Below are 15,672 nucleotides of genomic sequence, written 5' to 3' on the forward strand. Positions count from 1 at the left end.
AGTGTGACTGACAGGTGAACAAACTAGGTAGTGTCAAAACTTAAACCACCATTCAACCAATATATTCACAAATAAAGTTAGTTGCCAGTGCAAAAAAAAAAAACCAAACACCTTACAAATGGATTACTGTTAAGCATTAAAATTCTAAAAACAAGCTGCAGAATTGAAACCTGTTGCCATTTGTATTTAGCCTCATAATAAGCAAATTGGGTGTAAGAGCACTCAGATATCAGGTTACATTTTCCTATGACTAAAATAGGAGCAAATGAAATACTTCAAGAAAGAGAGAGACAATGAAAGCAACTTTATTCCAAGAGAGGTTCTTACCACCTTCAGTTTAATGTATCCATGCAATAATCACAGTTCACATGTAAAATCAAAAAGGAGACTAATGTAACTATTTTTGCATTTCAATACCTCTGAAGTAATAGCTACTTCCAGGAAAAAAAAAAAGACCATAACATTTTAAATACCTGTACCCACACCTTTTAGTGTGAAAAATCCTCAAGAGCTTCACAGATGTCATACACATCACCACTGAAAGGCAGCAACTTTTGGATTGCAAAGGCTATAACCAAATGACACAGAGCACACTATCCAATAGTGGGCAAAAGTGACATTGAATGACAAAGTGGATTTGCTGGTCTTTAAGAACAGTACAAAGATTAATTTTGAAGACTCACTCTCAACATTAAATTTTACTTAAAAATACTGTAAATAGCTCTAGAGCAGTGTTCTCGGTAAGCTTCGCACTTGAACGGCCATCCAGGAGAAATTCAAATGCCATCCAGCTGATTAGCAGAACATTCAGAGCTAGATTTTGTCTCTCTATTGGTAGTGTACATTTGCACATGCTTCAGTGCCAATAAAAATGTATTCCATACATGCATGGAAAAACATTAGAGGGAACATTGTTCTACAGCTTTGGGATTACTTTTCAGTATTTGTCATGGACTTCCAAAATTTCTACAGCACTTTTGACCACTAGGTATTTTTAAAATCCCATTTGATGTAGCTTTTCACAGTTTCAATTTTAGATTTCAAACTGGGCAGAAAATCCCAGCTAGAGACATTAATAAAGTTTTACTTAACATGCTGTAAGACATAATATATTGAAGGACAACTGTTCTGAGGACATGCCAGAACATCTCTGAACTGGTATTTGATTTTAGCATAGTCTCCTAAGAAGCTTAATCCTTCATGTTGCATTCGGTATACTTTAATTAAAAATAAAAGTTCCAAGACGCTTTACTGCATTGGGCGGGGGAAGTGGGAGAGATTTAGAAAGGTCAATAGAAACAAGTGAATTTCAAAGCATAGGAGACAGAATGTGTCAGAGGACCAAGTGACGGGGTTTTATGTCAAACCCTTACAGCAAGGCTTTTTCCTTGGCATGCATAGAGAGAAATTAAATAATGTTTTATACATAGGCGTCAACACCACATGTTTTACATGGTTCATATACCAATCAAAAATAGATTGGGAAACAATACCTTATGCTATTAGGTTCTGAGAAATTGAGGGAGAACACACAATACTATCAAAACAAAAAAGCAGTCAAGTAGCACTTCAAAGACTATCAAAATAATTTATTAGCCGAGCTTATGGTCTGAAGAAGTGGGTCTGTCCCACGAAAGCTCACCTAATAAATTATTTTGTTAGTCTTTAAAGTGCTACTTGACTGCTTGTTTGTTTTGATAATACCTTGCAGCGTTATCCCTCAGGTTTCCGTAAGTGTAGCTCCAGTACAAGCATACACAGGGTCTAAAGGACATTTCTAATACACCGATATATTCTCTGAATATATTCAGAACTTGTCTGTTTTTAAGGCATACTGTGTAATTCTTGTGCTGACACGAAACCAGAGATTATATTTCTAAGCTTGTAAGTGAATCCATATTACAGCAGACTCAACTCTAAGCAAGCTAGGCAAAAAATTAACAACTGACAACTTGTTTTTAAGAATGTTTTACGTTATCCCAATGCCACAGATTAATAGCGAAACCCAACTTTTATTTCAATGTTAACACAAAAATGGTTAAATATTTTGCAGATAAAATTAACAGCTAAAACAAGAGCCTCTTTCAGATGACAAATATACATTAAATGTATATATGTTTTATTTTCAGATATAAAAACAGTAAAACCATTTTAATGTAAGCCTCCATTATGCAGGTCTCCAAACTAACTGAACTAAGCAACAGAGCCCCACCACCCAAGGCTGACAGCCAGAGATAGAAAGTGGATAGAAAGCTCTTTGCCCATTCTTTTCATTATCCGATCTGGCCCCATTAGATCAGATGAACGAGATTTTACTGTAACTTGATTCCAAAGTTATTTTGACATTTATGCATGTCAACTTAAACAATGAAAAAATAAGTTAGCTGTACACACACAAACTTCAATTTTTAAATTTAATGAGCTGCTCTGGTGATGTTTATAGTCTCATGATAAATTAAAGAGAGGAGTTTAAGTTTAGCAGAAACAGGAAATAAAGTAATATGTGGTCCAGTCTAAACATAACGTAATGGGACAGCTACCGAATTAACAGAGTTCAGAAATGTGAACTCTAGACACATCTACACCTTGAATTTGGGGGGGGGGGGAACTTTTTCTTTCACAAATCCAATAAAGTGCTCAAAATTCTCAAGTGCTTAAAGTTATGCACATGCCTGAGTACTTTTTTGGATTAGGGTCTTTGCTCTGTAATATGGGGATACTCACTCATTTTTGTAAAATCCACTGAAACTACAGGAATAAAGTCATATATCCAATAAGCGTGAAGTATTACTGTTCTGGAAATTGATAACAGGATATAGCACCTTACATCAACCTACTGTTTAAACATTACCACCTGATATCTTCTTGGTGGTCATTCAACAAGGAGTAGGACATCTTCATGTCACCCTCCTATTTGTGAGTCCATTGATTTACCTGATAACTATTCAATCAATGGACTAGATCAGCAGTTCTCAAAAACTTCAACAACCCAGTGACCCCCTATTTTGAATTTGAAGTTTTTCATGGGCACTCAAGCCAACTTTTAATTTTCCTCAGGGGTGCTCAACCCCAGATCCTGCTCCCACTCCATCTCTGTTCCTCTTCTTCCCCACCTCTATCCACCCCCTCCCCAGAGCCCTGTTCTTCCCCACTCCCCCTCAGCACCTCCTGCATGCCACTCAACAGTTGTTCTGCATCATGCAAGAGGTACAGGGAGGGAGTTGATCAGTGGAGCCAGCAGCCTCAGACATGCTTCACGGACTCCTGGAATACCCTCATGGACTTACAGGAGTCTGCAGATCCCTGTTTGAGAAGAACTGAACTAAATTAAATGAGTGACGAGTCAACCCCAATTTCTGACAGAACAGCTAGAGTATCTAAAAAAATCACCTTCTGAACCTCTTAGTAGTCCTGCCAGAGAGTATGGATATTCCTTTTTTAGTGTTCACTTGTAATACAGATGAAGGTGCTGTGAAACAGCTTCACCCTACCGTATCTAACTTGTTCTGTGAACAAAGAACTTCAATCTCCAGCCATTAACCTAACACATTCCACGTATGACCTTGTGAGCCCACCTCTACCTTCTGACAGATGAAGTATCAGACCTGCCTGAATGTTGCAGTCTACAGTCATTCCAACCAACAGCTGGCTTCAATAGAAACCCTACAAACTATAGATAGCTAAACCGGTAGATGTTTTGTCTGTTTTTGGAACATAGAGCTGTTTGAGTCACATTACCTACACAGGAAGATAGGCTACACTTTCAAATGATGCAACCACAAACCATTGCATACTAAGTTCATTGTTTAGATCAGGAGTGAGCAAACTAAGTCAGGCCCCACTTTTTGTCTCTGCAATTAGTAGAGCCCCCCCCGCCCCCAACCTATCTAATGTAATCCAAACTGATGGAAATTTCGGCATGTGTACGAGAACAGGCAGGTAGAATGAAGAAGTTTATCGGTATGTGAACATGAATACACATACCGATAAAACAGGAACATTTTCAACATTTTTAATGAGATGCATGAGTCTGACCCCCAGCAGCTGATCATGCTGCATCCCCTTACAACATTTCATGTCACCCAAAGAGGCCCACCCTCACTTTGCACACCTCTACTTTAGATCACTGCAAACTTGTGTCATATGAGGAACAGCTAGCCAAAAATTCAAAAAACGATAGTAAAATGTTTTTTTAAATACATTAGAAGCAGGAAGCCCGCTAAAAAAGCAGTGGGGCCCTTGGACGATAAAGATATAAAAGGAGTGATCAAGGAAGACAGTGCCATTGTGGAGCGATTAAATGATTTCTTTGCTTCAGTCTTCACGGCTGAGGATGTTACAGAGGTTCCTAAATCTGAGCCAGCCTTTTTAGGTGACAAATCTGAGGAACTCACTCAGATTGAAGCGACATTAGAGGAGGTTTTGGAGTTAATTGATAAGCTGAATAGTAACAAGTCTCCAGGACCAGACGGTATTCACCCAAGGGTTCTGAAAGAACTCAAATGTGAAACTGCAGAGTTAACAACAGTGGTTTGTAACCTATCCTTTAAATCCACTTTGGTACCAAATGACTGGAAGACGGCCAATATAACGCCAATATTTAAAAAAGGCTGTAGAGGAGACCCTGGCAATTATAGACCGATAAGTTTAACATCAGTACCAGGCAAATTAGTAGAAACACTAGTAAAGAATAAAATTGCAAGGCACGTAGAAGAGCACAAATTGTTGGGCAAAAGTCAGCATGGTTTCTGCAGAGGGAAGTCGTGTCTGTCTAATCTATTAGAATTCTTTGAAGGGGTTAATAAACATTCGGACAAGGGGCACCCAGTGGACATAATATACCTAGATTTCCAGAAAGCCTTTGACACAGTCCCACACCAAAGGCTTTTATGTAAATTAGGTGGTCATGGGATAGGAGGAAAGATCCTTTCATGGATCGGGAATTGGTTAAAAGACAGAAAACAAAGGGTGGGAATAAACGGTAAATTTTCACAATGGAGGAGGGTAACTAGTGATGTTCCCCAGGGGTCAGTCCTGGGACCGATCCTGTTCAACTTGTTCATCAATGATCTAGAAAATGAGGTAAGCAGTGAGGTGGCAAAGTTTGCAGATGACACCAAGTTGTTCAGGACAGTCAAAACCAAAACAGATTGTGAAGAACTACAAAAAGATCTCAGCAAACTGAGTGATTGGGCAGCAAAATGGCAAATGAAATTTGATGTGGGTAAGTGTAAGGTAATGCATGTTGGAAAAAATAACCCAAATTACACGTACTACATGATGGGGTCAAATTTAGCTACGACAGATCAGGAAAGGGATCTTGGAGTTATAGTGGATAGTTCTCTGAAGACATCCACGCAGTGTACAGCGGCAGTTAGTAAGGCAAATAGGATGTTAGGAATTATTAAAAAAGGGATCGATAATAAGACAAAAGATATCATACTTCCCCTATATAAAACTATGGTACGCCCACATCTCGAGTACTGCGTGCAGATGTGGTCTCCTCACCTCAAAAAAGATATATTGGCATTAGAAAAGGTTCAGAAAAGGGCGACTAAGATGATTAGGGGCTTGGAACGGGTCCCATATGGGGAGAGGCTAGAGAGACTGGGACTTTTCAGTTTGGAAAAGAGGCGATTGAGGGGCGATATGATAGAGGTATATAAAATCATGAATGGTGTGGAGAAAGTGAATATAGAAAAATTATTTACCTTTTCCCATAATACAAGAACTAGGGGACACCAAATGAAATTGATGGGTAGTAGGTTCAAAACTAATAAAAGGAAATTTTTCTTCACACAGCGCACAGTCAACCTGTGGAACTCCTTGCCCGAGGAGGCTGTGAAGGCCAGGACTCTATTAGGGTTTAAAAAAGAGCTTGATAAATTTTTGCAGGTTAGGCCCATAAATGGCTATTAGCCAGGGATAAAGTATGGTGCCCTAGCCTTCAGAACAAGGGCAGGAGATGGATGGCAGGAGATAAATCACTTGATCATTGTCTTCTGTTCTCCTTCTCTGGGGCACCTGGCATTGGCCACCGTCGGCAGATGGGATGCTGGGCTGGATGGACCTTTGGTCTGACCCAGTATGGCCATTCTTATGTTCTTATATGTTCTTATGTTTTTTTGTGTGCTATCAACAATTCATGTGGAAAAAACCTAAATACAAATTTTTACACTGGGCATCCTGTTTTCATAAGACAAGTAACACAGTCGCACACTTTATAGGTTTCTCAACACATATATGATGCGTCATCTTCTGTGTTGAGATCAAAATTTTATAATTGATTGCCAGCAACATTTTTCTTACAATTATTTGGTATAAACATCAAGATTTCACTAGGACAAATAGTAACTCAAGACTTAGTCTACTGATATGACTAGGAAGTGGCAAACTGCTACTTCTTTTTCATGATCCCATATGATTTTAGCAGTAAGCTAATAAAAGGTGGGAAATATGCAAATAAAAGCTAATTAAAAAAGCACGTAAAAAAAGTAAAGAGGTAGCTAGAATTTGGCACAGTGCAGGGCAAATTCCATTTCAACCTCCCCTATATGTGACAAACAAACCTCAATTATAACAATACCATATTAAACATACATTATTACAGATGGTCTAGTTTTGAACTCTGGCTATTTTTAGGTTAAAGATCCTCAATAGTTACATGTCTGAATTGCAACTCTGATGCCTCAATAACTTGGGAAACCTAAACACTAGTGACAAGTATCAGAGAGGTAGCCGTGTTAGTCTGTATCTTCGAAAACAACAAATCCTGTGGCACCTCATACAGTAACAGGTATTTTGGAGCATAAGCTTTCGTGGGCAAAGACCCGCTTCATCAGATGCAACATCTGATGAAGCGGGTCTTTGCCCACGAAAGCTTATGCTCCAAAATACCTGTTACTGTATGAGGTGCCACAGGACTTCTTGTTGTTCTCTAAAGACTAGTGGCATTTAATTAGGTCAGATTTCTCATACCACCTTCCTTTTTTACTTTAAAATATACAGGAAAAATATATTCTGCTAAATCACAAGACAAAGAGAATCTGCCGGACCATAGAAGGTTAATATCGCCTAGCAGCATTGCCAAACACTTCTACTGCTTTGGGAAAATTACAGCTAAACAACAGCACGGAACACTGAGACCCAGGACTGGTGGCCGAAAACAAACTTTATGGGACCACCACGGGAAACTGGGCCACACCCATAAGTGGTTGCCCAGTGAACTAAAATCATAGTAGATTATGGATGTTGCCAGATGAGAGAATGCTGGACTAGAGAGATTCGATTTGTACTAACAAAAAAATCGCACATTCATCCTCTGTATTATTTCCCAGATAGTTAACTGGATGTTTTATTACAAAAGCACATCTAAAAGTCACCTTGTGCAGACATGAAGAAGAATTCTTCCCCTCCAATGGCTCCTCAACTGGTAACTAATTTTGTTTATCTGTGCAGCAATTAATTACATGTCAAATCCAGGCTGAAGGACTGAAAATTATAAAATCTACTTTGATGTTGCATTATTTGCATTGTTATGTTATTTAATTGAGGCACAGCTAACATGTAATAAATATTTACAAATCTATCTCCAAACACAAAGCAGTCTGGTGATCTAGTGAAAGAAAGTTCCCTATGCAGTTATCCGCATTTGGGGTCCAAACTTTGAACTAACTGCAGTTCTGAACGTAAGGTACTCGGATAAGAGTTGAAGGCATCCTGGCACTTTCCAGCGTCCCCCTCCAACTGGCAGAAAAAAAGATTACTGAGCTGCACGCAACAGCCTCCATTTCCACAGTAAAAGGTAAACTCCCTGAGGCTCCCTTCCTTTGCCAAATGGAATATATTAGCAACTTGAACCTGGAACGCTGTAAGACAAACATCTGAATCAAATTTATCAGCAGATTTTGCAAATTTACACTAAGTTTACAACAATATTGCATGTTGGACACAAACATCCTGGAACTCTATTAGGAGTGTTAACAGATGAAGTACCTCCACACTTACCGTTCAGAAGGATGGGGAGATATTTCATGCAAGTTTTCCACTTATACAGAAATGTATTTTGACTATAATTTATCATTATTGTTTTCATTTATTATTTCTGTTTCACTCATGCCCAAAAGGCTCAGATCAGAATCAGTCCCCTGGACAAACATAAGAGAAAACTTTTCCTGAAGAGGACCAAATAAAGTCATGGGGTGGGGGAGACCACACAAAACAGAATAGATACAGAACACGTTTAGGAAAGTAAATTTCACATTTAGATTTGACTGAAAATACCCAAAATAGTAAAAATAGAAGCCTGTCCTCCTAGCAAGTCTTCCTAGGTAGGGTGTAGCTCCGTGGTGGGCAACCTGTGGCCTACAGGCTGCATGTGGTGCACTGGGGCTCCCCCTGTGGCTTGCATCTCTCATGCAGCAGAGCACCAGACACCTGCACTTCCCATGCCTTTCCCCTCCCTCCCAGCACTTTCAGAGGAGCCACACATTACCTGATTCATGCTTTGTCCCTGCTTCTCTCCTTCTGTCGCTCCCAGAGAAGGAATGCTGGGAAGGGAGGTGGGGAGAGGAGTGAGAACAAAGTGCAAATCTGCCCATTCACAACTCCTCCGAAAGTTCTAGGAGGAAGTAGCAAGTAAGTGCAGGACTCCAGTGTCCTAGGGCACAAGAGGCTCATGGGGGAGTGGGCACACACAGATGTTGCGGAGTCTCAGGTGGAAACCCAGTGGGATGCAGGCTGCTGCAGCCCACTGAGGTGAAGGAGGGCCATTCTTGTAGACCACCCACTACTTGAGGTTCCTTTTCCCTGGTGTAGTTTCCACTATCGATGCCGAGGAAGTTATCTGCAGATATACAAGACACCATGCTGAAGAAACTGGAAATCTAGCCAGACTGTACATGTGGGGAAAAATAGCAAGCCAAAAGGAAAAAGTTTCCAACTCTTCCCAGAATCCCACTTCCACTTGCCATAAGGCAACTGCAATCCAGTTTCTTCTTAATAAAAACAGTCCAGTAGCACTTTAAAAACTAACAAAATAATTGATAAGGTGATGAGCTTTCGTGAGACAGACCCACTTCTTCAGATCATAGCCATACCAGAACAGACTCAATATTTAAGGCACAGAGAACCAAAAAAGGACCTTTATGGCTTCTACACATTGTTTGTTTTTAAACCCAATCTTTCCCTTTCAACATTCCTTTCCCTAAAATACGTTTATTACTTAACCTGTCTACTTTTACATTACATAACAGCTAATTACCTTTGTCTACCACAGTTTACATCTGTACTTTACCCCCACTGTAGGAAAAATTGTTACTTATTTGATAGAGTAATATATAAAGGCCAGTAGCGCCACCCTTGCCAAGCAAATGCCTATAATAATCAAAGGAGAACACACACATCTACTTACGAAATCTTTGTCTGGTTCTGTACTCTAGTAAACATTTTGCGCATGTGGCAAGATTTTAGAACTCCTTGGCGAGCTGACCTCAAATCTGGCGGAAAAAAAATTTACCTCAACCATTAATCAATTCTAATTAATTTTGTAGAAGATATTCTTTTGCTTCTGGATTCAGAACACAGGGAGAGGGGAATATCCCACCTAAAAAAAGTATTACAATGGAAGTTCAGTTATAACTCTTACTATAGATCACCTATTACAGCTCCATAATTATTCCATTACAGCCACGTCCTCTGACGAAATGGGTCTTACCCACAAAAGCTCATTACCTAATAAATAAACTTGTTAGTCTTTAAGGTGCTACAAAATTGCTCGGTATTTGTTCATTAGACAGGCTACAGGGCTGAACCGCGTGTTGTGCCTTTTTCCGTGACAAAGAAAGGGGAGGTATTTGCCAAAGAGAGAGAGCTTGTGGGCTGTACTGTTTGGATCCTGTGGCCAACAGCAACTGGTATGGACATGTCTTTTCTCTCCACACACCCCAATGTGAACTCCAGCAGGAAGATTCAACAAAGCAGTATTTTGTGAGCAGAAACAGAAAAGATCCTCTAAATCACATTCCCAAACTCTGCCTCTACCCCTGAGACAGAACTACAATGCTTACTGAGTCAAGTACCTCCATGGTAATGCAGAAGTGAATGTAATCCAGTGCTGAATCTCAGAGCATCTTCTTTTGACACATGGCTAATTTCTGTCACTGATAAAATAGCAAGGAGCAGTTCCCTCACTCACTCTCAGAACCTGAACTGTAAATTCCACTGTGACTTGGGAAAAGAAAATTATCTCTGGATCAACTTATGATTTAACAAAGACACAGTGGACAGCTTCCTGTAAGTAACCAGTCTGTACCAAAACACAAATCAGGTTCAGCTACAGCATGCCAAGAATTGCATCTCCTTTCTATCAGAAGCTAGAAATGCTACAGTATCTTGACTCTATTCCTATGTAGAAATCAGGGTTTGGGTTGTTTTTTTTTTGTGAATTGGCTTAACTTTAAACAATGACACCAAACAGATAATGCTCTCTTTAAACCTACCCATACGCTGCAAAACCTTAAGACACGACAAAATTATATGGACAAGATTTAGCTCCAAGTTTAAATTACCTGGTTTGTTAATACAAGCCAGGCAATTTTATTAAATGCAGTTATGCACGCTCGTGCATGCATTTTTTAAATAAAGTACATCTGTTTTGAAAAGGGATACCTAAATCATATTGAGTTCCTATATTTATCTGAACGTTCTACATCAATTTTATTCAGTCTACAAATAACCACAGGTTTTCTGTTGGTCCTGCAAATGCAACCTAAGATATAACAGTTAAACCAGGTTCACTCTCACCCTCATGCATCATTACTACAGGACAAATTATAGCCTTAGTTACATCTATTCAAGTCTATTAGCCATGCATCTTAAGTAAAATTCTCTGTAATAGCCAGAACAGCATAAAACATTGTCCCATGAACAAATTGCTCAATAATCTGTCAAGATTATTAAGAAACCAAGAACACAAGATTTCAAGGAGGGCTACATTCTTCCATTATAACCTTCATCCTGCTCTAAGTGAAAATGACTAAAAAAAATCACGACTATTTTCATATCAAAAGATATAGCTGCAACTCTTCAGAGCAACAGCACAGCATTCCATCAAGCATCCTTTTGGGTATTTAATCCATGCTCATCACAATGATAGCCAAGCACTGCCAAGGATCTGTCTGCATAGCACATGACAACTTATTTGGCAGCAGCTTTCAGTTCTGGTTCTTCCCTCAATCATGGTTAAATCCAGTTTGTCAAGTGGTGTATAGGTCATGCCAAACCATTTGGCAGCAGCTGTCAAATATGGTTCCTCCCTCACTCATGGTTACACACAGTTTGGCAAGTGGTTGAGAGGTGCTGCCAAACCATTTTCAACACCCAATTCAGGAAGCATGACTGGCCTGTTCTAGGATAAAGGGTTGAACTTGGTGCCTGGCTGAACCATTTTAAACAAATTTCAACAACAAGTGGATTGAGGGCTCATGCATGACACCTGTCACACCTTACAGTTTCTGTTTCCAACATATTCAAATTGTAAGTAAAACCTTTATTATTTAATCCCAGCTGTCTTGGATGCTTTCGGCCTGCCACCAAGAGCTGAAGTATCTCCGCCAAGAAACAAAGACAATTTAGTAAAAGGAGAATTGAATAATACAAAAGACAGTGCAAATAGTGTTCCTGGCTGCATCTTTTAATTAGTACCAATACAATCTTAACTTCAGTATTTAAACACCCACTGCTTTACATTATAGTGCAGGTAGAGGTTTAATAACAGTTAACATGGCTTCCCTAACAATTTAGAAGGGTCAGTTACCAGTAGTTAGTGTATTTTCCTGTTTTTGTCCTTTATTTCCAGCAAAAGATTTTCACTTTACCTCCTCATAGGTTTCCCAGAGAGAAGGAAGGTGAAGCTATAGCTTAAGACTGGTGTAGCATTGCAGCTAGTTTCAGACTACAGTCAAAGTGGGGAAAGTTGCACTTGACAGAGCAGAGGTGAGAATGTGTTATTAGGAGATGCACAGAATATCCCACATGAGCGAGATAATGAAAGGGCTGGCATGGAACATTTAGTTTCTGCAGTTCCATAGTTGAATGAACACCCCACACAACAAATGTCAGAAAAACTCCTTATACAGAAAATACTTTAAGACTACAAGTGCTCCACAACATGAGAGTCACAAAGAAGTATTGCTTTATCTCCATGATGGAGTAATTGATTCCTTCCCCATCAAGCAGAGTGGAGAGAAGGGGAGAAATAGTTATCTGAAATAAAGAAACAACAGTACTGTGTATGAATGGCTTGTCTGAATATACACTCCAACTCTTTGATCCTCCAAATTCTGTGGCCAGAAGTTGCACAAACCATACAGATTTACCTATGAATTAACTAATACCATATAAGTTATCAAGCGAGTAAGGCTTTGGAGTTTAAATATAAACTTCAATTCATGATTGACAGATGCTTCAAAGAGAAATCTAGCACTGCAAAATTCAGATTGTCACATTCACTCTACCATAAACAAGATTAAAGTTTACATTTTAATGCTCCATAACAGGTTTTACAGTATGCACAAGAATTATAATAAAAGTGAGTTATTTTTACTAAAACCAGAATAGACCAAGCTCTCAAAATGCCACTTGGCTGTATTCATTACATTCTATAATTTAATTTACATGATAACTACTTTAGAGCAATATGTCTAACAAACATTTATTGAAGTTTTATTTTATTTAGGAAATGCATTTTAGATGCCTTTCTACTATATTAAGTACAACACTAAGAAAAAGTACATTAGAAGTGCTGATTTTCCAACTTAAAGAAAGCACAATTGCATACAATATTTAATGGTAAATGCTTGCTTTTGCTCATATAAATTGTCAGACCTTGTTTAAGTACAGATTAACCTAAAGCACTTCATTTGATACAATACTGCATCTGGCTCTCATTTGCTGTATTTCTATAGATATTCTAGGTCACTTAAATATCCTCTCAAATTAGGGAAATTCAGCCAAATCTACCTTAATCCAAAAATCTTTTACACAAAAAGCATTAAAACAGGAAGGTACTTTCTTGCCACCTCTTAATCCACCTGGAAGTCAGAGGGCACCGGACTTTCAGTATAATTAATACTCTGAAAAATGAAAACTGTCATAAGTATCTAGTGCTGTTCATAGATTAACTAATTACCACTCAGGTCAACTCCAAAAGGCAGATCATTATGCCTGCACAAATCCCCAAGGGAGCTTGTTTTAGTCCCATAGCCTTACAGTTTTAATTTCTTCCCCCAACATAAACTCATCCTGAGAGCATCCTCTCACCTTCAACTGGACTGCACCTATGCCAAACATCAATGTAACATAATTCCGGCTCCCTTCAACCTGCCTGGGCTCCAAGATCCCACATGGGCATTTACAGAACACAAATTCCTCAGTGGGGACGACGGGTGGGCAGCAAAAGCTTTCCAGCCCATTTATTTTCAACGAATTTAAAGAGGCAGGCCCCAATTTTCCTGCACCAATCAACTACGCCGAAACTAAATGCTGCAGTGCTGTTAATCGGGCAGGAAATGACCGATTAATCGCTCCCTCCCCCTCTTCGTTTACAGAAACGATTCCGTTGACTAGCGGGTCTGACTCCCATCCCGGCGCATGACAAGAGACAAGGGAGAGCCGCACAGTCAGGGCTTTTTCCTTCCCCTTTGCAAGGGAAGGGTCCCTAAGCGCTACGAGCAGCCACGTTAGCACAGCAGCACCCAGCGCACCGGGCAGGTCCCAGGCCGACGGTGTTCAAGCACCGTGTTTAGGCACATCCGCGGCAGGAGGAAATGCCCGGCAGCCCCAGCCCCCAACGGAGATCAGCTCACCACCACCCCCCACCCCCGCCCCGCGCACACACACCGAGGCCGCCTGCCGGACGCACTTCCCAGTGCCCAGAAGTTCACCCGCCCGAAGCCGCCAGGAAGTAACTTCCACCAGACTCTCCGCTCCCCCCTCCACCCCAGCCCGGGGGAAACTAACGCACCGCACACGCCGCCTCATGCGCCCCGCGGCAAGCGCCCGCCGAGCCCCCCGGCACCAATCGGCCCGTCGGGTTCTCGGGACCAGCCCGCGCTCAGCGCTCCCCGTGCCCGCCAGCAGGAGCCGGCCGGCGCACTCCCCCCGCCCCAACGCAGACACCCCCGTGCCAGCCCGAGCCCAACCGGGTCTGACCCTCACAGCCGCCTCCTTTCCCCCTCCGCAGCAGCCGGACCAAGTCCCAGCCCCTGAGCGCGCCCCCCCGCCGCCGGGGGTGGCGAGACCTCAGAGCTCCCCACCTTCAGGCACCCCGCTGCCAGCTCGACCCGGACCCCCGGCAGGAGCGCACGCCGGAGCCCACCCCCCGTGCCAAGCCCGGCCGGCCCGCAGAGCCCATCCCCGCGGCCCGAACCCGCCGGCACATTCAAACCCACCCGGGGCGGGAGGGGGAGGCAGGTCCAGCCAGGGATGCGGAGATGTAAACAAACCCACGGCGGGCAGGGGGCTGGGAGACCCTGGGGACGGCCCGCCGCACTCTCCCTGCCGGGCGCGCCCTGGGAAGGGCGAGGACGAGCGGCCAGGAGGGGCCGTGTCAGGCCGCCCCCGCCCTGCGGGGACCCCTGTCCCCGGCGGAGGGGGAAGCCGGCCGGGGGAACGAGGCTGCCTGAGCTGCGGCGGCGGCGGCAGCGGGGAGCGCGAGTGGCTCGGGCTGCTTTAAAAGCGCCGTGCGCTGGCACCACAGCGCCCCCAGCCCCAGCCGCTCAGAGGCTGCAGCCTGCGCCCGGCCGGCCGCCGGCGCCCCACACAAAGTCCCAGCACTCAATAAACTTTCCCCGGCTCCCAGAAATAAAGGGGACCGGGGCTCCCCGCGCTCGGCCCCCCTCGGCCCCGCACGGCCCCACCGGGGGGCCGGCCCGGGACAGGGCGAGCGGCGGCTCCGGCGGCGGCGGCTCCGGCGCCATCTTGGGCTGATCGATGAATTGAACAAAGAGGATCAATTTCTGATAAAGCCAGTTATCAATGGGGAGAGCGGGGCCGGGCGGCGCGGGGGGCTCCCCCTGGGCGGCGCGGGCCGGGGGGCCGGGCCGGGGAGAGGCGGGGAGGCCCGGCGGCGCGGCCCGGCCGGCGGGGCGAGCGGAGAAGCCTGACCTGCAGCTGCTGTAAATCAAAGCGCTTCCAATATTGAAACATCGATCCCACATTGGCCGCCATCTTGAGACATATTGAGACAGAGTGAGCGGCTGATAGAGAGAGAGGGGCTGGAGTTCAGGAGCCGGGAGGGGGAGGGAGGGAGCCAGCCGGGCGGGGGGGGGGGAGGAGGCGGGGAGGGAGGGAGGGAGGCGGGCAGGGAGCGCCCAAATCCCGGCCTGGAGCCCGAGCCCGGCCCGGAACACGGACTCGCTGCCATTGCAGAGATACAGTTAGCTGCTTCCCTCCCGCCGGGGCACAGGCGCGGCAGCCGACGCGCTCGCCTCCAGCCAGGCAGCCACCCCGTCCAACTGCAGCCGCCGCCGCCGCACGGGGAAGAGAGCGAACAGGGCAGGGCGATCGGGCGCGGAAGACCCGCGACCAGCCGGAGCAAATGCCGGGAGCCTCCTGAGAGCCAGAAGGATTTATATTCGGCAAGGAGACTGTCTACTTGAAACACCCAGAGCA

At 43.4% G+C, this 15,672-nt stretch overlaps 1 protein-coding gene across 4 annotated transcripts in view; it reads right to left on the bottom strand.

The window, feature by feature from the left end:
• Positions 1–15,307, bottom strand: part of CUX1 (cut like homeobox 1) — a 420,256-nt gene extending 404,949 nt beyond the window's left edge. For 3 of the 4 annotated variants that reach the window (XM_075013971.1, XM_075013970.1, XM_075013967.1), the window contains exon 1: positions 15,166–15,307. In XM_075013971.1, the coding sequence (XP_074870072.1) occupies positions 15,166–15,228 (63 nt within the window). In that variant the 5' untranslated portion in view covers positions 15,229–15,307. The remainder of the gene's footprint in view (positions 1–15,165) is intronic. The other variant, XM_075013968.1, reaches the window with a different exon arrangement.
• Between the last annotated feature and the right edge of the window lie 365 nt (positions 15,308–15,672).

This window comes from Carettochelys insculpta, chromosome 19 (assembly GCF_033958435.1).
Source record: "Carettochelys insculpta isolate YL-2023 chromosome 19, ASM3395843v1, whole genome shotgun sequence".
Taxonomy (NCBI): domain Eukaryota; kingdom Metazoa; phylum Chordata; order Testudines; family Carettochelyidae; genus Carettochelys; species Carettochelys insculpta.